General features: G+C 36.8%; 1 protein-coding gene across 3 annotated transcripts in view; it reads right to left on the bottom strand.

Annotated features, from left to right (window-relative positions):
- LOC148648882 (fibronectin-like) overlaps nt 1-23,285 on the bottom strand; it is a 61,604-nt gene that overhangs the window by 32,164 nt on the left and 6,155 nt on the right. For all 3 annotated transcript variants that reach the window (XM_088607211.1, XM_088607212.1, XM_088607213.1), the window contains exons 6-21: nt 18,939-19,097; nt 18,656-18,853; nt 17,255-17,437; nt 16,704-16,880; nt 15,170-15,325; nt 14,877-15,005; nt 12,343-12,486; nt 10,132-10,241; nt 8,504-8,672; nt 7,713-7,889; nt 7,043-7,171; nt 6,871-6,960; nt 6,429-6,623; nt 3,100-3,378; nt 2,023-2,286; nt 1,520-1,614 (exon numbers count right to left, since the gene is read on the bottom strand). In XM_088607211.1, coding sequence (XP_088463337.1) covers nt 1,520-1,614; nt 2,023-2,286; nt 3,100-3,378; nt 6,429-6,623; nt 6,871-6,960; nt 7,043-7,171; nt 7,713-7,889; nt 8,504-8,672; nt 10,132-10,241; nt 12,343-12,486; nt 14,877-15,005; nt 15,170-15,325; nt 16,704-16,880; nt 17,255-17,437; nt 18,656-18,853; nt 18,939-19,097 — 2,654 coding nt within the window. The remainder of the gene's footprint in view (nt 1-1,519; nt 1,615-2,022; nt 2,287-3,099; nt 3,379-6,428; nt 6,624-6,870; nt 6,961-7,042; nt 7,172-7,712; nt 7,890-8,503; nt 8,673-10,131; nt 10,242-12,342; nt 12,487-14,876; nt 15,006-15,169; nt 15,326-16,703; nt 16,881-17,254; nt 17,438-18,655; nt 18,854-18,938; nt 19,098-23,285) is intronic.

Below are 23,285 nucleotides of genomic sequence, written 5' to 3'. Positions count from 1 at the left end.
CCAATCATGGCCTCCTAAAAATCCTATCTATGAATTAGTTTCATTACTCTGTTTTCCTTCTCACTGATAGCTGATGTGTGGTGAGTATTATGGCTGCTGTTCCATCATTCAGATGGATGCCACACAATTTGTGGTGGTGGAGGGGAGTCCCCATTACCTGTAAACTGCTTTGAGTGGAGTGCTCAGAAAAGCGTTTAAAAAAGTGTATGAAATTATTAAGTAACAAGCCATTGCTGAAAGCTGTACAATTAACATGTCTCACACCAGGATGAAAATACAATCTTGTAGGATTTTGTCCCATTCTACCCTGACCCTCTATAATATCTCAGATCACCCCCATCTCAACCCATAAATGTTAAGCAATGCTCGAGTTTGGCACATATACCATGAATTCTCCAACACATTCTCTTGTAAGAAAAGCGTTATGACCAGGATGACTTATCTTGAAAATCCTGCAGTTAAGTCAATAAAAGAAGTCTAAGGATCATCATTCATCAAAAAAACTTGAACTAAAAATGCCAATGCATTTACAACACACAGACAATTCCAGCCTGTAAGCTTCTTATGTTATGATGTCCCCACCATATTGTCATATTGGCTGAAAGCTGAAAATGTGAAAAATACTCATACATATTTAATATCAAATATCAAACCAACAAAACAAACCTAATGCAATGCCTTCCTGAGAAAGTGAATGCAAGACACTGAATATGGCCTTGATCACATTTTGCTTCTACTCATCTAGCTAATATCTAGCTAATTCTAGATCCAGTAACTGCACCATGATACCATGTGGCTAAGGATCTGCGCCTGTGGCTGGAAGGCTGCTGGTTTGTATTCCATGGCTGGCCGAGGAATCCCACTCAGTTGGGCCCCTGAGCAAGGCCCTTAACCCCAACTGCTCCAGGGGTGCCTTATAAATGGCTGACCCAGCGCTCTGACCCCAAGCTTCTCTCCCCATCTGTGTGTTTCATGGAGAGCAAGTTGAGGTATGCAAAATTCAATTCCTAATACAAGAAATTGTATATGGCCAATAAAGTGATCTTATATAATACAAAGATATGTCCAGCAGCTGTACTATGAGTCTAACAATAGGCATATTAGCATAAATCACCATCACTGCTAAACAAGGCCATTATTTTTGTACATGAAGCAGTGTTAGCCTCCAGAGACTTTAGCCTCTTCTCCAAATTTCTCGGCATCCACTTTTTACCTTTATCTGGGAATCATACAGAAATGGTAATGTTTGCAACTTCACTTCAAATCACTGCACATGGAGTTCTGTACTGACTACAGACTTCTGTACACTTCGGTATTGTATCATGGCTTTTCTGAGGGTAATTCTTTCGTGATTTAATGACCCCCCCCCATAAAGAAGAGGATCATGCCACAAACAGAAAATATTAAATGTTTAAATTAATTTAAATAATAATTAAAAATATTAAATACATTGTCAGGCATTTAAACAACTAATATTTTTCAGGATTATTCAAGATTTTAAATCCTTTTAAGATAATACCTTGTATCCAATTCTTGGTGCAGGGGTCCAAGCGATGATAATTGAAGTATCTGTTACATCTGTGCTGAAACGTGGAGCACTTCCCATAGACTCCACTGAAAAAATAGATTTTAGTCTCAATACAAAAATCAAAACTGTACTTGTTTTTAATTCAATGATCCCCATTATTTTACTTACAAATTAACAAGTCTAACATTTCAAAACCCCTCCTAGCAGCTAGATCTTAAACATCTCCAAGCATTTTCTTCATTTTCCAAAGTGACTAACATTCCTTATGCTGCCAAACATTATGCAAAAATTCTACGATTTTACAGTTTCTTTTGTTAGCACCTTTAAACATATAAAAATACATTCTGAATTACTTTTGTACTACATGAGTACGTTGTGCAGTGAAATTTTCATTACAACTATTATAAGTGCTTCACTACCTAGCCCGGGGGAATCACAGGAGCGCTTGTAATTTTAAACCATATCTGGTAAAGTAGAAGAATGTGAAAACTTACAAGTAGTAAGCAATCTGGTGATAGCCTCACTTAGCACGCCGTCCTTCTCTGCATAAAGAGTAACCGTATATTTGGTGTTGGGTCGAAGGTTTATGAGAGAATACTGAGTCAGCCTTGGTGGTATCTTCTTCTGTTCAGGGCGCTCCCCACTAATGCTCAACAACAGACGGTACCCTGAAATTTTGGACATTGGTGCACTCCAAACAACAACAGCACCGTCCTCTGTCACATTTGTGAACTGAAGATTAGTAGGAGCATCAATTTCTAGAAAAACAAAATTTTAGAATATTCACTTTAAAGTTTGAAGTAAATTTTAACATTTATTTTTTATAGTAATGTGTTTCTCTAACTCCAAACACACACTACTCCGGCATAGTTAATGAAACTGAAAATTGACTTTACAGTGTCTAAATAATAGTTTATCACAAAAAATAGGCAACCTGAAGGGTAATACTGCCCTAAAGGACTTGCAAATTACAGAGTCTCTGCAATATAGAAAATGCAGCACTACTACATTTGTTTTCTCTATTCGTTTTCAAGATGCTAGATTACATACATATAGGAGTGTTATGTCCTTGAAAAAGCCAGATATTGCTTACACATGCTAGCTCACCAGGTCTTCTATGACATCCATAATGTTGCAGTATATGAATAACTTTGCAACACAACTGCTCCCATGAAAACAACATCATGGAAGCAAGTACAGTTATGTATTTAAGCATTAACCATTATTTGAACAACTAAAAAAATGTTAATTGTACTGTTATTAGATCGTAACAATGTTCATATTCAAATGAGAATAAAGTTTGTTTTGTATTTGGCAGTAACAATGAGAAACTAGAAACGAACATGAGCTTGCAGGAAAATCCAAGAAGGACTCAAGCTGAAATAATGACTCTCAGTAATCGAGAATAAAAATTCAGTAGAGATATTGGTAACCCTGTAAAATATAACATGTAATTCAGGGTCAGTAGGGAGACTTTTGACAAGTGGTGTTTTCTAGAAAGTAAAACAAAAAACTATGGTACAACATTACTGATAAAACAGCATTAAGCTTCACTTTGATTATACACTTACTGGTGCTCTGTTCTCCCACTAATGGCTCACTCTGCACACCTCCATGGACAGCATAGATGTAAAAGCGGTAGGTGGTGCCTGGTTGGAGTGAAGTTATTTCAGCATAGGTGTTCCTAGTCATTGGCAACTGACGCCCCTCATTGTCACTGCCTGGAAGACCAACTGGTGTGACTGTTACACGATACCCAGACACTTCGCTTGAAGGAGGTGTCCATGTAAGGGTGATCTTCACATCAGTAACTTCCATAAACTGCAACTTTGTGGGTGATGGGACTTGTGCTGTGAAAAGAAAGGTTTACCTTTAGAAAGGCAATTTAGAATACAAATACAGACAAAAGCCTTAATTTAAAACTCATTCACCTTATTAAATCATATTATCCAACTTAAGTATTTGCAGCATGAAACATCACAGACTACTATAATTGTTAGAATGCTTATTGAAATCCATTGTAAAGTAACAATCTCTCTTCATATTTATTCTGGCTGCAAGCCTCCACTCCTCCAGCTCTAGCAAACATCTTTCAATGCAACAGTTTAGGTCAAAGTACTGGCAGGCCCAGGGGATCGATGGTAAAACCCGCAAAATTTCCTTTCTCATTTTGGTTTAAGTCTTTCTGTAAGCTTAGGGCAATACTAGCGAACTCTTCAGCAACAAATGTAGGGTGGAGGACTCTGTATTGGGAGCCTGTGGCATGCCTTCAGAGCTGGTGTCTACCACGAGGCAGAACAGTACTCCCCATGCTTTATTCCCCCCCTCAAGGCCCTTGAGTTTGTCTCTCAGTTTACATTTTTTATAACTTTACTTATTTAATTTCTTTTAATCAATCAATGAATGGTAAAAATTGATTTCTAGTTATCTAAATATGATTCTGCTCAATCTACTGTATGCACCTTAAGCACATGGCGTGGAGTACAATGTGGTTGTTGTCCACTGCAGTGAAGCTTCATATCAGTTTGTATTAGCAGTGATTGCTTTTTCTTTTTTATTATGCGATGTATGAACGGTTGTTTTATCTGATGTAATCTGCGTATTGAAGCAGTTAATTTAGTTGGTGATGGAAATGATTTCCATGTGTGGTTCTAAGGAGAAATCCCTGTGCGTTTTCCAAGAACCACCAGTGACTTGTAGAACTATTGACTGTTGGACTGCTTAAAAAATAGTATAAATTAATTCACCCGCAATGAATTAGAATAACTGTTAGCTAACCCGCAAAAGGCTAGTGTCAGAACTTTGAAAGAACAGTCATCATAAAATACACAACACAACAAAAACTGTGAAATGGTGTTCTGTATGATTTAAAATAAAAAATGGTAAACTGTGTAGAGAAAAGCAGTGGTTATGTATACATTTTGTTTTCAATCCAGTTTTGTATTTTGTCCATGTCATTATTTTTTTTTAATCAGTCGGTTAGACTGGCTCGTATACACATTCGAAACATCTGCTGTGTCACATTACCCTAAACAGAACACCAAGCACAGATGTCAACATACGGTGCTGGGAAAGTTTTAAAATCTCCAAAGACAAATATGGAAAGTTCTTAGGTTTTACCATGACGGCCTACTTAAATCAAAACAATACATTTATGTACATATCCAATAAGGTTTATAGTATCATATTAGTTTATAACATAGGGTTAAAATAATTTTCTCTCTTGAAAAAATGTTACAGGGGATGTGAAACAGTAAGTGAATAATAACAATCAAGTATTTATGTGGCCCCACCCTATATAAGAATCAGAAACCTTTTTATTTCCACACACCTGTATGTTGAAGACAAGGTATACTAAAATTTAAGAATTTTTGAGACCCCTGGAAAAAGTATTATTGATGCTTATCAGTCTGGAAAGGATTAACAAACCTAGTACTAAGGATTTAGGTCTCAAGACCACAGTTATGCGACCCAGGAGTGGTCATCCTACTAAGATCTCTCCAAGAACTGGAAAAAAAAAAAAATCAAGGAAACTACAATGAATCCCAGAGTAATGTCCAAGTGACTGTAAGCCACTCTTGCCTTGGCTAATTAGACCACCCATAATACAACTGTCAGAAAACAACTAAACAAGAATGGTATAAAACCACTGGTCTCCAAAAGGAACACTGCTGCCAACCCAAAAGTCTACCAAAGAGCACATAAATAATCCACAAGGATTCAGTGAACAATTCAAGTAGGTAGCTGTATCAGCATGTGTAGGCTGCAAAGGAACAAGTACATGTTTCCTTTGCAGCCTACACATGCTGATACAGCTACCTACTTGAAACACTATGTTTCAATGCTCTTTGGACAAGCAAGTCAATAGTAGAACTCAATGAGAAATGCTTGGAGAAAACCAAAAACTGCTGTCAAACAGAAGAACATCATTCCAATCATCACACATCATGGTGGAAGTTTGGAACTGCTTGCCATCTGTGACAACTGTGAATTCTGCATTGTATCACAAGATCTTAGAGAATGGCATTGATCAGAAGTGAAAGTGGGACTTGCAGCAAGACAATGTTCTTAAACGCACAAAAGAATGGCAGCAGAAGAAGAAATGTTGTGTTTTACAATGCCCTGGTCAAAGACTGAACCAAAACCCCACTGCAATGTTATGGCTGTACTTGAAACAAGCTGTCCATGAGAGGCAGCCCTGAAATGTCACAGATGTGAATGAGTTATACAAGGCAGAATGAGCCAAATCCACAAAACCCAATGTGAGACTGATCAACAGTTACAGAAAATGTTTAATTGCATTTTAATTTGAAAATTCAGCTTATTCTATCATTTGGATAAAGCTTTCTATTATTACCTCTTAGATTAAGATCCAACAACATTTTAGGTTTTAAATATGCAAAGATCAAGTGTTTGCAAACTTTCCCAGCACTGTATACCGACACAAGATCGTTTGGTATTTTCCAAAATACAGTTTTCATTCTAAATTATTAAAAATTTAAGTTCCTTTGTGTGCTGAATTGCAATGTTTATTACAGATGTTTTTCAAAACAGCATACATCAAGATGTTATATGAAACATTTCTGAAAATGTAGCACCACTATTAGTGCAATGTTAAATATCTAAGCTGTTTTGAGGCCAATATTAAAAAAAATAAACTTTTATAGCCTTTAAACATGGCTTCTCAAAGCACATAAAAATGGTAGAGATGTCTGTACAAGTTTACCCCCACCACCACCTCAGTATGAAATCATAAAAATTATGACAAGCTTCTGATAAGTTTCCACATACAATAAGTTGAATAAAAGGCACACAACTTCAGTCTATAGCAAAATCAACATCATGCTCCAGGGAAAGAGTAAATTTTCTGTAGAAAAATTTCCTTTTTCTGCAATGTTACCTGGCAATGGATCCCCCGCAGTGTTAACCTGAATAAAGACCGGCTCACTCTCTAGGTTCTCTTCAACTGCATAGATGCTGATGTTATAGAGCAGACCAGGACGCAGGTCACTCAAGGTTACTGAGGTGGCTGTTTCAGGTAGTGTAAGCTCAGTACTGCTCCCTTCGATTGAAGGGGTGTAGACCACACGATATCCTTAAAAAATAAAGACAATCTTTTAAGATCTGAACAATAGATTGAAGTGCTTATCACAGTCCAAATTATGTTTCTTAGAGGCTTAAAGGTTAATTACAACTTATTAGAATTTGTTTTGTAATATTTTAGCACAAGATGTACATGGATACATAGTATTGACTTCTCTGCAGTGTATAATGCCAATATGCTATTTTTTAAACTTACACCTAAATGCAGACAGTGCAACAAAAGCCAATAACTCTGGTACCTGTGATAGGAGCCAGGGGCTTGGACCATCTGATGACAATCGAGGTTTCTCCCACATCATCGATAAGGTGTTCAGATGGTGCATCAGGAGCTGAAGAAAAAAAACTACATCTTCACACTCAATCTAAAAGGCATGTAATTTAATTATTAAGGAATCTCAAAATTCTGCTTACCCGTTGTCTGGGTGGTAGAAAGAATGAGATTGGGTTCCCCTTCCTCTGTGACTTCAAACACATTCACAATGTACTTACGACCAGGCAGCAGGTCATTAATGTTGACAGAAGTAGCAGTATGAGGCAGGTCTGAGAGAAAAGTTAAATTGGTTATTTAACAAGTTAATCAATAAGTCAATAATCGATAAGTTAATCAACAGAATAAAATGGACTAAAAGGGATAATGTCAGTTCTATTGAACTGATATGATTTGACATTATCATGTTAACTGAACAAAAACATTCAAATGGAATAAACCAATTAATTCACAAAACTACCCGTTTTCCCAAAAAGTAACCTTGTTTTCCAGATCTCTGAGTGCCACTTTTAAACTGAATAAGTTGTAATTTAAATAGCATTTATAAGCGTTTCTGGATGCAAAACTCATTTTAAAAAGCCAAATGATCTTTTGTCACTTAAATAGTTAAGGAGGTTATCTCAAGTGAATAACAGAATATTTCTATTTGAAAATTAAATAAAAAATAATAAATAATAGCTTGGTATGTATAATGTGACAGTAAACACACTGGTTTGCAAACATGAAAGAGCAGACAAAATCCCACTGGAGCTCAAACATTAACAAGACCTATTCCCATTTCTGAAGTAGTAATGCAAATTTAAAATTTCTTACCAAGGATTTTCGGCTGAGCCCCTTCTTCACTGAGCTCATATTCCACCCTGAAACCTGACACAGTGTCTGAAGCAGACACCCAGGACACCACAAAACTGCTTGAAGTGATCTCAGTCACAGACTCTGAAGTATCTACCACGGGGGGGGGAGGTGTAGTCTCACCCTCCGATGTGGACACTACAGAGGAATGTAAAACAAAAACATGAAATATTAAATCATAAAAACAAATAGAATCAGTAGCAGAAAATCTGATACAAATAAATGACCCATTTTTAGTTTAAAAAAAACATAAAGGGTCCCCTTACCTACAGTACAGCTTTCTTTTCAAATTGCAGCTAAAGCAGCAAAATATGTATATTCAGTATGATAGGTATATTTAATAGCACAAATGTTAAAATGAACAATTTTCACTCAGTTGCTTTTCATTTACTTGTATTTCATGATTTTCTTCCTTTTGGTATAAACAGTCCAATATTGCTTTGCTTTTAAAAAAAAAAACACACCCAAACAATACTGCCCATAGCATAAGCGCAAGCAAAATAAGTAGACATTCCAAATGGACATATGGCATGGCACTGAAGATAGTCAAATTAAATTTGAATGATTTATTGCCACATACACTTTAAGTTAAATCTGTAAATCAGTTGGAGTTTGCTTAAAATGAAATCCAAACTTTATCATGGTAACATTTTAGAAAGCATTTTTAATGTCCAATCCAACAAATATCTTAAATCTTATTCTCTCTTCTGTAAATCAGCAGAAGTTTATAGATTGTATCGGCATCAACGTACAAGATCCATATGTTGTGGTGAAGTCAAATCGTGTGACCTCTCTCCGTCCATAACGCAGGATACTGATCAGCTGACCCTCGTAAGTGATGCCAGGCTTTAGGCCTTCAATGGTGTAGGAGGTGAGGTGTCCAGGAATAACCACCTCCTTCCACAGAACACGTCCATTTTTCTGTTTTTAGGAGATATCGTGAACTTTAAAAATGATTCAGAGTTCTTTTGTGAATTTAAAGCAAAAAAACTGTAAAGCCATTTCTTCTGACTCTTTGAGGATTGAAGTGTTTTACTATTCAGTAATGCAGCACAAATGACTTGGGAGCCAGACAGTTTTGAAACAGTCCTGTGTTGCAGTAGTACAGTACATGTTCTTACAAAAAAGGTGATGACCGATGTTGTTGCACAAAATTGCCTACATCAAAAGTTCTGACTGCTTAACCACACACACACACACAACATGAACAAACAGTAATACTTTCCAAAATATACGGAGGTCAATGTTTTGTAAAAAATGAGAATATTTTTCATTGCCTTCTCTGTTCTACACTGAAGATATTTACTTCCCTTAATCCATTCATACACACTAGTCTTTTGAGATCAGCAATCATATTTTGTTACTCTTCTCACTATGGCTTCTCCATAGTGTCTTGAAGACATCAAGACAGTGTAACATCCTGCAGCTTATAAATGAAACCTCTTATGATAACAGCAGTTTCCTATTTGTTGACCAGTTCCTTGATCCATTTAAATATATTACCTTGGATTACTATGACACTTAACCTTTCATGAGGGGCACCTTCATAAACACTTTTTAGAAATATAAATGCATATGCTTTAATTTTATGTAATCTCCTGGTTGCTTTCTTGGAGAATTATAGTTCCCTTTCTAAACTAATGTTCGCTATTTTTTAAATTCTCCTTGTTTTCTATGTATTCATCTAATTTAGCTCTAATATTTTCATAAATTTACCAGAAACGGAAATGAGACTGGTCAGTTGCTTCCTGTTTCAGTTTTGCCACCATTTCTGTATAATGGGTACCACTCCCATTGAGAGAACGGAAATTTCTTAACTAGGAGTCTACTGAATATTACTCTTACTAGAAAAATGCCATCAAGCCTCTGTGATTTGTTTTTAAGGTTCTTAGCCCTTCTAGAACCTCCTATAAGTTATACTAAAATCACCCAGTACTGCTGGAGCTTGCTTTACAGCATGAAACATTTTATTCTTACATGAATATTAATATTCATTTAGTGTTAAGTATATGTTTCTCATTCATTAAATTCCTATTAGCTCAAACAATTCATTGACATTTTCACTAGCAGTAAAATAACTTTAGATGCTAATATTTAGATGCTAATTCAAGTAAAAAAAAGTGGTTTGTGTTTTTATTTACTTTTAATAAATAAAATGTTCCAGCAACTGTCTGGGCTTTTGGTGTAAGGTTTAACTTTTCACAAAAGAGCCATCTTTTGGTTATTAAATCAAAATCAGAGATTTAAAACGCTTACAAAAACTAAAAATTATATGATCGTTTTTAATCCTTGAAGTTCTGAAGTTGAAATATAAACGGAAAAGAAAGATTAACAAGGCAATAGGCAATGCAGGCTTATTTTTAAATTTTGCATTCTGTACCGGTCTCCACTTAAGGATGTACTGGACGATGTGAGCAGACTGCGGCGAGTTCCACTGGAGAGGACGTGTATTGGGATTACCAGCTTCAGCAATGGAAATCACAGAGGTGCCTAAACGAAAGAAAAAAAAATAGACTCAAGTGATGAATCTTGTCTTAAATATTTAAAGTGAAATGTTTACAATCCATAAACTATTCTCCATGTGTTAACTGAATTAAGTATATACGAATAGCTTTCAAAGGGCAACATTACCTTAACATTAAGATGGGAATGCCTCTACTTGAATACAAACATTCATGAGGTAAACTAGTTTTAAATATTTTCACAAAGCTTTATCAAGTTTCCTTAAGCCAAGAAATAGCAACAGTAAGAAACTTTCACAATTTTCTTTCAACACAACTGGAATGCAGTAAAGGTATATTGCTACTTTGCCATTCCACTACACATTAAATACCTCTACATTAACAGTAATCTCTTCGCTCATATTGAGCATATTTGATCCCCATCTGCATGTACTGAACCACTGAATGTGTTATTCAAATACACATCTAGGAAGCATAAAGGTGAAATTAACTGCAATCTTTTGTTTGTAGATGTACAACAATGATCTTACACAATATTAAACATTCTAGAATTCAAGATACCTTTGCCTATGAAATAGATGGAGCCCAATTATTCATATTTTCCTAATACTCTCAAAAGGATGAATGGTTGTTCACCCCCCCCACCAAGCTACCTACAACGTATCACAATCACAAGCTTTTCTTTTCAACTGGTACCTCTTTTAAACTTCTGGGATCAACATATGACCGAAATGAAGATTTGTTAATGGGGCCAGCAGGGGACGCTCACCCTGCAGTCTATGTGGGTCCTAATGCCCCCGTAAAGTGATGGGGATACTATACTGTAAAAAAGCGCCGTCCTTCGGCTGAGATGTAAATCCAAGGTCCTGACTCTCTGTGGTCATTAAAAATCCCAGGGCGTTTCTCGAAAAGAGTGAGGATGTAACCCAAGCATCCTGGCCAAATTGCCCATTGGTCCTTACCAATCATGGCATCCTAATAATCCCCATCTATAAATTGGCTACATTACTCCTCCCCACTAATAGCTGATGTGTGGTGAGCGTTCTGCCAATGCATAATCCAGGTGGATGCTGCACATATTGTGGTGGTGGAGGGGAATCCCCATTACCTGTAAAGTGCTTAGAGTGGAGTGTCCAGAAAAGGGCTATATAAGTGTAAGAGATTATTATAATAACCAACCACTTTAACAGAAATGATCAGTTTTAACATCTGATTAAAAGTTTATGGAAATATTTATTTTGTCAAGGACATATGAATTGCATTAAACCTAAAGGTGGTTCACCGTCCCTGAATTACAAGTTAAATGAAGGTTTTCTTCTGTACCTTAGTGGAATCTGGACTCAATTTATCCTAATTACATAGGTTGCAACCTATAGGCCAAATTCGCTGTATGCAGTATTTAAATATCACTTAGAAGTGCATAACATTCCACTATTAACCACCACTTAGTTGGAACTAATTTTCAGTAATTTACCAGCACTAGTAATTTTGGAAATGTATCCACTTTTTGTTTATCCTCAGCAATATGACATGATCAAAGACATGTAAATAGGCTTCATGAATGTTTAAAATTTTAGCTTAAAACGTTTGATTGTAAATCAGGATCAGAATTCATTGTGAAAACTATTGTTCTTAAGAAAAGCAAATGTTTAAGATATAAGCACAATCCAGGGAGAAAGAAGTCAACATGGGTAATAAAGTAACTCCCTGCTGTGACCTCCTATTATGGCAATCAGACTAATGGCAACATCTGAGATCCCTAGGGGTAAACAAATAAAAGGAAGGAGGGTGGAGCAAACAAAGCCCTTCCTCCAATATAACACTTTAAAGTAATACAGCTCTCAACTGATCATTTGAGAATAGTAATAAAAGTATTCTAGTGGATTTTATTCAGTATTTGAAATAAAGTGACTAAATACTGTTGGATGTTACTGAAAATCTTGTAATGTTACTGTAAAAATTAATCATAAATCTCCTCCCTGGTAGGCACTTGTTTTTATACTTGGAAAGTTCCATGTTTAAAAAAATATTTGTATTTGGTGAAGGCTTGATGGTAACAAAAGTAAAACCAAACACTTATTTTTAAGTTTTCCCAAAAGGTGACATAGAAGGTATAGGAGCTTCCTTACCACTGTGAGGCTGAGAAGGTAGGCAGCTAAGCTCTCCAATTCCATTCCCATAGCAGTAACACTTATATTGGATGCCATGGATAACCTTATCCCAGGATTCGCCAACTTGGTAAAATACTCGAGTCTCTGGTTCTTGGCACTGGTCTACAATGATAAATAAAAAGCTGTTTATATACATGTATAACTTTTTTTTATAGTCTACTATCCTGAAATAAATTTGATGGCTGTACCAGCAGCTACCCATTTTACCGCTCTCCTCAGTAAATCCTAGGTGATGAAATTTGTTCCCAGACCAAAGAAACTCTAATGGTATTCACACTACAATGTTTTGCTTTCCTGCTGTTCTGTGCAAACGAGATCTCCCATTTCATTTCAACTGCAAAGAGATACTATCTGCCCCAGAAATTGCCATTTGAGCAGTGTAATTGAAACCCTATAATTGAAATATTGCAAACTTGTTCCAATGGTTGTAATTAACATGTTCAGTAGCAAAACATCTTATTTCAATGAAAACCTTCACAAGTCCCAGAGATTGAGTTCCTGTATTTGGTTAAACTTAAAAAAAATGAAACTGTTTCAATTAAGGAATAAATACAGGTTTTACTGCCAGTTTACAAAGTATAGTTCTAGAAAACATATCCATGATGTTGTTGATTTCCACAATGTGCAGGAGCAGCTGTGGAACACATACCAATAATCTGGCTGCATAAAAAATTCTCCCATTGCAAGATTTTTCCTGTTTTTATACAAGTAAAACGAATTTTAAGGCTACTATTATCAATATGAGCTAGTTTTAAGTATATGCTGGATATAGTGTACTAAAAATATAGTATAACAGAAGTTTATAGTGCTTTTAAAAGTAAATTCTCAAAGCGCTTTAAGTAGTTAACTTTTGTCAGTACAGTCCCTACATCCCTACAACACAAATTTGTGATTCAGTCTGACAAATGCGGTCTCACATGGAAGAAGTGTGGGATGAAACCCACCAAAGGCCATGCAACTGTCTAGGACTGCGGGATAAATCTAGCAAGTGAGTGAGCCTATCCGTGCCCAAGTACCCATTACTTTTCAATGTTTTTGTGTTGTAACAAATGTTCCTGGTTCTGTTCCTGGTTCTGTTCTGGTGAACGATTGGCTGGAGATGACTTTATAGACTCATTGTCAGTTTTACGGCCTTTTAAATTACAGTGGGGTGTGCTAATCATGAATCAGAATAATAGCTGTAAGCAGAGAGATACTGGAAGCAACCACCCATCAGAAAGGCTGATGTTTGTTTACTGTTATTTTAATCAATGTTTTTATTAACAAAGCTAAAGCTAATCACTATAGGGAGGGTTACCTGAGTCTTTTAACCATACAGTATATCATATGTAGTACATTTGACACAGAAAGGGTGAACATGGTTATATGCAAGTTTGGCTGTTATAGACCCTACTGTGTAAAGAAGGATGTATTTCAAGAGGTTTCTAAAATGTATAGTTCTATAACATTTAAATAAACTAATTTTGTAAAAATTTAAGGATTATACAAACTGCTTGCTATTGGTCATTTATCATTTTAAAAAGGTGGTTAACTGTGAATTAAATGTAGGTCTACCTGGGATACCTTTTCATTTTGGGAATATTCACAGAAAAAAAAAGAGCTTTGGGGCAGCCCAGGGGTCATCTTAAAACATAATAGGGATCTGAATGCTGACAATTACTTTTGAGATGCATTTGCAACAATGTATAGTGTTACCATAATGAAAACATAAAAGCATATGTTAAATTAGAAGCCAGATTGGATCAATACCTTTAAGGTCAACCAAGCAAAAAGGGGATTCCTTGTTTCAGCAGCATTGCTGTTCTTAAATATTGAATTTTATGAATTGACATCTTCTAAAATTAGTTCAAATAGGTAGCTGCATCAGCATGCATAAGGCTGCAAAGGAACAAGTAAAGGTTTATTTGAAGTTGAAAAGAGAAGAACCACAATGTTTCGGCTGTCACCCGAAGAACGCTCCACAGCTGAAAAGTTGTGGTTCTTTTTTCCCCCTCTTTCCAGAATAAACCTTTACTTATCTTCTAAAATTAACCTTAAATTTTGGTATAAAATGAATCTGGAAATGGCATTCCCAGCATACTTAATAGGCGTTACTGGAAAATGTATTTCAATTGCAGTGCTTGCTCGAATCCTGTTTGATCTTTGATGTACAAAAAATACTTCCCAGTCCTCTGTACCTGGGGAAAATGCAGGCAGCCATTAAGTTAACACACCTCAACCAGTGACTGTACACCTCAGCTATGACTGCACATGGTCAATACAAATGAGGTATTAAATTTAATTTCTAGTGCTTATCCTTTTTGATTTGGGACAAGTTGTTTTTCCACTATTTTTTGTGCTGTAGCACTACAAATCCTCACAGACATGGGACAAACAAAATTGTTGACAGTGACCAAGACTTTACAAGGATCATGAAGTGGTTTATCAGATAAAAGCCTTAAAATGTATCCAAATGGAAAAAAAAAATAATCTTACACATAAAAATAACCTACCAATAGCATCACATTTCCATCTGCCACGGCCTTGTCCATAACATGTACAGTTCATCATATAGCCTTCATCGTGACGTTTAGTAAAGGTCTGGTTCACCTCATATGTCAGGCCATCAACAATGCACTGATCTATTTAAAGCACAGAAAAAATAGAGAAATATTCTGATAGGTATAATTTAAATAGGATTAAAACAACCTTATAACCTAATAATGCATCAGATAATGAAAACAGATTTATTGCCTTTTACATTACATCTTTGTTTAAAAAAAAGTAATCCAATCTTAAGACAGACCTCTCAGCTGTGAATACGCAATGCAGCTCCATTCACCACGTCCATTTCCAACACATGTACACCTCATCATGTGTCCTAGGACATCATGTCGCTTGTCCCATTGGTCACCAACACGGTACATAACTCCCTCACTAGTGGTACACACCTCCTCATGAGCTGCAAATAAATGAAACTCAGCATTCAATAAATCTGACATGCCACTTAAGAACTGCAGAAATGTTCATCTTTCATACAAATGAAAACAAATGTATGTAATGGTGGTCCATGCAGTTTAGAATTGTATTATAAAATGCATACTGAAATTAGTAAAAGCAGAAAACACTGGTCTACTGAATACAACTTAACTATTCCAATCAGAACATTTGAACAAACAATACAGAAGAAGTAAATTGTTTCAGGATATTTGGACATGACTGTTAAAGGACAGGATGTTCCAAGAAGGGTGGTAGGGAAAGCAAGGATGTGACTCAGAAGCCCTAGGGGGAGCAGTGGGGAATCAAGTATGTCAAAGAGTAAAGTGAAATCTGGACACTGTTATTCATGGACAAAAGCCAGATTGTGAACATGCCAGGCAGACTTCAGCTTTGGAGAAATCAGTTTAGTAATGTCGGTTTAGTAACCTCTTGCTAGACTCTTACAAAGCCATACAGTAATGGTTTTATAAAAACTCCTAATGGGCAAGCACCACTAAGAAATTTCTTGTTATATACACAATTACCAGTGTTTCACATTACAATTAGGACTATTTGTCATAACTATGTGAAAGCTGTACTTTAGTTTTTGCCAAAACATTCAATTTTACTGTGAATCTTCTACATGTTGCAGCACAAACATTTCTATAAACAGCAGAATGTAGTCTAATACCATCATTAATTACATCAATAAGGATGAGTCAGGCAGTTACAGAGATGGCCATGCATGCCCAGGAAAACATTACCTTCACTATGCTTCAGAACTTTTTTTTAAGGGGTGTGCTTAAGAACACCACCTCATTTGTCAAGCATGAGCTCCAATGTTTTTACTGACATTTTAACTCATGATACCAATAGAATAATAAATTCTGGTATTAACAGAAAAGGCTACATGCAAGAAAATGCCTCAAAGTACTGGGTAGCGATTCATTATGCAGCAAGAAAATAACCCAAAACAAACAGCCAACACAACCAAGGAGTTCATCAGGAGAACAAAAAAATCAGACCACCACAAAAACACTAGCTACAGCAAAACACCATTACAAATACAAACTGCTTGAACACACTGAAAAAACAGTGTTGATTTTACTGACCTACTACATTGAGGGCTATGTATATAACTCTGAAAATATTCATAATGAATTACCCTCCCACCCCCCACCCTCTTAGTGAACATTGTCATGAAAATCAATAAAGTGTGGGAACACAAAGGTTTTGTCTTAAAAGTATGTGGTTTCAATTGGTATCCTACTAGTGTCTCAAAAGTAAACATTTACATTTCAAAAAGAGCTCCACACCTCTTTTAAAAGACTATTTTAACAGTCTCCTGCTAGCTGCTTTACCTGCCATTGGGCAGAACCCAAACTTCTGGTCACCATCATAATTGCTGGTGGTGCCACACCATTTCATCCCATCCCTTCTTCCGTCCGCAGTGCAGTCTGTGTAATTGCGGCCATTGTACAAGAAAGGGAAGTGACACAAAGCTCCATTGGAGTTGCCGCCTCTTGTTGTTACCAACACTGTCATGAAAATTAGAAAAAAAAGTCATTCTCCAGGAAATCTAAATTTTATTAAAGATTAAACTTACTTTCTAGTTCTTATAGCTTCTGATCTCTAATTTATGTTTAAGAAGGTTTATTTTATCCACTGTGGTCAGCCTTAAGTCTACCTCGACTGGGATAGTGGAGCAAGAGCAGGAAAACAAAAGGATTCATTATATTCTGTGAAAATAAATATACCATATATAAACCAAAGATGATCTTCTTTCCATATATCATTTTAAAATTCCAATAAAAAGTATGCTTCGTAAATAAGTCTCCTTCTGGACATTAACCCTCACTCTAATGCAGAGGAAAAATACCACACCATTGTAATAGTGTCTTTTGACACTCACCATTCTTCTGTGTGCAGAAGGAGTACATACGGTCCTGTTCATAGTTGGAGGAGGTGCTGCACCACAGCTGTCCATCACTGCGTCCCTCAGAAGTACAGGAGTAGTAGGACTTACCCATAAATACAAATGGGAAAACACAAGGCTGCCCATCTGAGTTGCCACCATAAACCTGTGACTGACCATCTAAAACAAAAAAAATAATCTTTAAAATAATCTGTGGATACAAGAACATCAGTGTGCATGAGAGGACAATTTGGCCCATCTTGCTTGGTACTCTAGCAGCCAAGTAAATCCATAATTTTGTCTTGCTGTTTCATTGGTGACCACAGTTTGTGTCTCAACCAGCTAGCCAAGAAGCCTTTTCCAACTATTCTCTGAGTTTCCTATTCTGTCATAAAATTAATTTCCCTGAAGTTTCCAATTGTGAACCAACGTCCTTATTTCACTAACAAGTGAAAAACAGTACACTAGGTTGAATCTGGCGATACCCCTTGGGATTTTCTTTACTTCTGATCTAATTTACTCTATATCATCTCTCTTCTAAAGACATTAAGAAGCTCCCCCAACCTGTTCATATAAAATAGTATTTTTTTCTATAGTATGGTGATCATAACTGTACAAATATTCTCTATATGTTGTTGTAATAGTGAATTGTAGAACTTAAGCAGAAAAATAATTTACTTACAACAATCCCATACTTTTTGCTGCTATGCATCCAAAAAAAGGTGGCTTTTTATTGTTTCTCCACATTGCCATCATGAGAATATAGAAAAAGCAAAACACCCAGATCTCTTCCTGAAGCTCAGAGGCACCATTTCAAGAGGAAAATATCAAACTAAACCCTTTTAAAGAACTATAGATCCTTAACCTGAAAGCCAAAGGTTTACTTTTCTATTACAGGCCAGTCAAATAAGTTTGCAACTGTAGAGTGGTATTTCTCAATCTTTTCCATCCCACAGCACACTTACATAAATTACGAAATAACTGTGGCATAGCTCCCCCACTCCCCCCTCACATTATTTTCAAGTGTAATCCAAATGTGCTTTGAAGTACATATATTCCTTATCCTGGCAGGAACTTATGACTGTGAAACAGAGCTCTTGCTTATATATCCATCAAACCTAAGAAAATGTCACCACGTATAAGCCCCATGTAAACATCCTTCTGTCTCCCACGTTTTGTGGTATATACAAAACGTTTGGTTTGGTTATTGCATAAAGGCTAAGTATGAACAATATTTATTCACCTTTTTCCTTATATGCAGCTCTTCCAAACTTTTTGGCAAACTAACATCTGAAGATGCATCTATGTGCCACAATACACAGGCTGACAAACACTGCCCTTCAGCAAACACTGTTCTGAATCTATGGCAAATTAACACCGATTATGCTTGCAACTCACCCCATTCCACACAGCTCACTCCATTACCCAAGCATGTACAAAGCATTTGTTTGCTTCCTTGTGTCTTTATCCATTGCATCCCCTCGAAATAAGAAACACCTGAATCAGTCAGACAGGTTCCCTCTGTCGGAGGCTCTGGCTGGGGCAGGGGCTGATGTACAGTGGTCTGAACACTAGTAACCACTTGAGAACCCGTGCCTTATAAAAACATTAACAATTTAAATTAGTTTAAAAAAATTTCACAAATGTATTACTTTAAAAATTGAATGTGAAACTAGTTTACCAAGGCTTGAAGTGTGCAGTGAAGCATGTCTTTCACATTTCCATTCCCCTCGACCATTTCCTGTACAGATGCATTGAAGAATGTGGCCTCTAGCGTCTGTCTTGGTCCAGGTGTCTCCAATTCTGTAAGAAGTCCTAGTATCCTGGTCATTGCATCTGTCTATCAAAAAGATAAAAATATGCCTTTTGAAATAGTATGCTCATTTGAGATTTAATTTATATTAAAAAAAATGTTAGTCTGCAGCAAGCATTATTCTTTTGTCATAAGTAGAGAATGAGTTAAGTTTATACAATATACATTCCAATTACTTATGCTGGTTAAATATTCATATTTATAAACTTTGCAAAAGATGTATTGTGAGCAGAGCAAAAACAAACCCCAGTAGCATTCATATTAACAATAATCCATGTGAAAATGGATAAACCTGTACAAATGAACACCTGAAAACCTAACAAATTCTATATCACGCTGCTTCTCAAATAGTTTATTTTTAACATGCCATTTTGCTCTATGTCTTAAGTATACTGCATAAAAATGTATCGCAAAGATGAGTTACTCCAAATAGATTAATTAGACCGATGTTCCTGACAATTTAAATAAGATTGCCCTTTTAATTTGAAATAATAATCATTGCTTACACTTATATAGTGCTTTTCTGGATACTCCACTCAAATTGCTTTACAGGTAATGGGGACTACCCTCCACCACCACTAATGTGCAGCCCCACCTGGATGATGCGACGGCAGCCATAGTGCGCCAGAACGCTCACTACACACCAGCTATCAGTGGGGAGGAGAGCAGAGTAATGAAGCCAATTCATAGATGGGGATTATTAGGAGGCCATAATTGGTAAAGGCCAATGGGAAATTTGGCCAGGACGCCGGGGTTACACCCCTACTCTTTTCAAGAAAGGCCCTGGGATTTTTAATGACCACAGAGTCAGGACCTCGGTTTTACATCTCATCCAAAGGATGGCGCCCGTTTACATGAGTGTCCCCATCATTATACTGGGGCATTAGGACCCACATGGGTCCGCAGGGTGAGCGCCCCCTGCTGGCCACACTAACACCTCTTCCAGCAGCAACCTTAGTTTTTCCAGGTCTCTCCTTCAGGTACTGACCAGGCTCACACCTGCTTAGCTTCAGTGAAATGGCACTGGTGTGTCTTATCTCAAAACCACTTAATTCAAAGTAAGTTTCAACCTTTTACATTTTTACATAATCTTAAAGGTTTGAAGGAAACTATCCAAAGTTGACTAACCTGTTAAACGCAGAGTGGTTCAACAGAGAAATAAGAGACCTGAATGTCTTAAAAGCATATCCCTCTTTGAAATATGGTCAACATCTGTTTTTGGATCAGCCCTAGGTAATTTTTATTGGATTGTCACATGAAATACGTTTATTAACTCTATGTAATTCAGATTTATAATGGGTACTAATCCTCAAATAAGACCTTAAAATGATGAAAAAGCACTCACATTTATTACAAGTACAGATACATTTCAGCATTCAGTATTCTTCAGCGTGCAAATGTAACAAGCTTACAAACTTGCATGCCCACATACAATTGTACAAAACACTTGACCCAAAAAAAAACAACCATGCAAATTAAAGTTTAAACAGGATAACCATATAAATCATTAAATCCTTGAAATAACACAAATTAAATATTAATGATTGCAATAAAGATATTAAAATGACTTAAATTCTATCCCTGGCATAATTTTCAATATTTCATGTAGCAGGCTATAACCTAAAGCTGGTTATTGCTCAATGGAGACGCATGCATTAGTTGTGTTTATAGCAAGCCTTATTGGGTTTTAACTTGGTAACTAGTAGTTTACATACCACACAAAAAAACAGTTTTTAGACTTGTCCAAAATGGACAGTGAGTATAATTTAATTAAGGAAAATACGTTTATGTTCATTGGAAATGAACTTGCAACAGAGGCATACAGAAAGTGTTATTTTTACTGAGCATAAAGCTTTATCATTAAAGAGACGGAGAGAATTCTTGGGTCAGTAAGCTAAAAAAAATTAGGATGTGCTGAATGGCTTCCTCTAGATTTCCTTAGTCTTTTTAGAACTTCTATCATTTCCTACCCCACACAGCTTTAAACACAAAGTAATATAGAGTTACAATATGAAAGATTACTAATATAGTAGAGGATAATTCCAGACTCCCCACCAGGTTTTAAAGTGCACAGAGCAGACAGGTCAGTCAACAAAAATCAAAAGGTGGAGGCACTTGTTTTATGATAAATAAGCAATGGTGTAACATCTCTTCAGTATTACAGCAGTTTTGCTCCCAGGATCTTGATTTTATTTCCATTAATGCAGACCATTTTAATTACCTAGAGAATTTGCAACAATCGTGCTAATTGGCATTTAAATTCCACCTCAAGCGAACGCTAGCAGAGCTGTATTTGAACTAGCAACATATTGCTACTGTGGAAAGGTCCAATCCAGGCTGCACAGTTATTGTACTGGGTGACTTTAACCACACTAACCTGACGCAGGAACTGCCACATTACAAACAGCAAGTTAACTGCCCTAGCAGAGCTAACAGAATACTAGATCACTGCTACTGCATGTTGGACCCCGCCTATCGTGCCTATTTTAAAGCACCGCTTGGAAGCTAGGATCACACAATAATTCTGCTTATCCCGATTTATAAGCAACAATTTTAAAAAATACCAAATCAAAAGTTAAATCAGTCAAGGTCTGGTCCACAAGAAGCTACAGAAAGCCTGAGAGGGTGTTTTGAATGTACAAATTGGAATGTATTTAGCTCTGCTTGTGCCTTCTTGGATGAATACACTGACACTGTTACATCCTATATAAGTTTCTGTGAAGAGGTATGCACTCCTATAAAAACTTTCAAGACATATGGTAACAAGAAGCCATGGGTCTCAAAAGAACCGCAAGACCTACGCCGCAGGAAGAAGGCGGCTTTTATTAAGGGTGACCAGACTGAATATATCTCTGCCAAATATGAACTGCGCTCTGCAGTGAGGAAAGCTAAGAGCAGCTACAGCAAACAACTAGAGGAACAATTCAGGCAATTACCAACAGTGACCCCAGTCTCCCAGATAAGCTCAACCAGTTTTATGCTCCCTTTGAAAAACCTGATGTGAAGGCCTCCTCATTACCTTAATTTTCACCTACCCCTTTTTCATCCTCCTTTCTCCATCCATACCAAGGAAGTAAGAGCAATCTTCAAAAAACAAAATAAAAGAAATGCCACAGGCCCAGACAATTTGTCAGCTGCAGCCCTGAGCTATTGTGCTGATCAACTGACTCCTGTGTTTACCAACATTTATAATACTTCACTTCATCAGCAGAAAGTCCCTCACAATTTAAAATATCCACTATATTACCTTTTTTCTAAATCTTCAAAAATATCCTGCCTCAACGAATACAGACCAGGTGCTCTGACTTCGGTGGCCATGGAAGCCTTTGACCGTCTAGTGTTTAAGCACCTCAAGCACTGTACGTCTTTCCTGCTGGATCCTCACCAGTTTGCCTACAGGGCCAAAAGGTCTGTTGAAGATGCCGTCAGCCATTGTATACTCAGGAATTGGGCTTCTCCAAATGCTGATGCCCACATCCTTTTTTTGGATTTCAGATCAGCATTCAATACCACTAATCCACAAATTATTCAGCAAACTGAGGGACTTGAACATCAACCCTGCTATGTGTCGTTGGATTATGGATGTTTTAACATATCGTCAACAGACTGTCAGGGTGAATAACAGGAAATCTTGCCCTCCGACTCTCAGTGCAGGTGCTCCCAAAGCTCTGTCCTATCTCCATGGCACTTTTCCCTTTTCACAAACAACCTCACATCTCAGGATGACCCTGTCAAGATTTTCAAATATGCAGATGACACTACCAGTGTTGGCTTCATCTCAAATGATGAGACTTATCGAAAGCAGATTAACTTGGGAACAATGACCTTCTACTCCATGCTTCTAAAACCAGCAAAAACTGACTTCCAACGCACCCAGAACACAAAACGTCCAATCTTTATTAATGATCTTCCTATAAAGACTACAAACCCCTTAAAATGTCTGGGTACATTTATAAACAGTGATCTTAAATGGAATACTAACACTGACCACATATTCAAGAAAGCACAGGAGCAGCAGAGGATGTTTTTTCTTGGTCAACTCAAAAAACAGGAGTGAACCAGCAACTCCTCCTTCAATTCGACAGCCAGAATCCAAAGTGTTCTGACAACCTCTATTAGAGTCTGGTATGGGAGCTCGGATAACTACTCAAAAGGCAAACTGGAAATTAGAAGTATTAATAGGCAGCAGAGCACTTTTAGTAACAGACTGCTCCA

The sequence above is a fragment of the Lepisosteus platostomus genome, chromosome 14 (assembly GCF_059453375.1).
Source record: "Lepisosteus platostomus isolate fLepPlt1 chromosome 14, fLepPlt1.hap1, whole genome shotgun sequence".
Classification (NCBI taxonomy): domain Eukaryota; kingdom Metazoa; phylum Chordata; class Actinopteri; order Semionotiformes; family Lepisosteidae; genus Lepisosteus; species Lepisosteus platostomus.
Note: the sequence above shows the minus strand (reverse complement) of the source record. Positions and strands in the feature narration are given on the sequence as shown.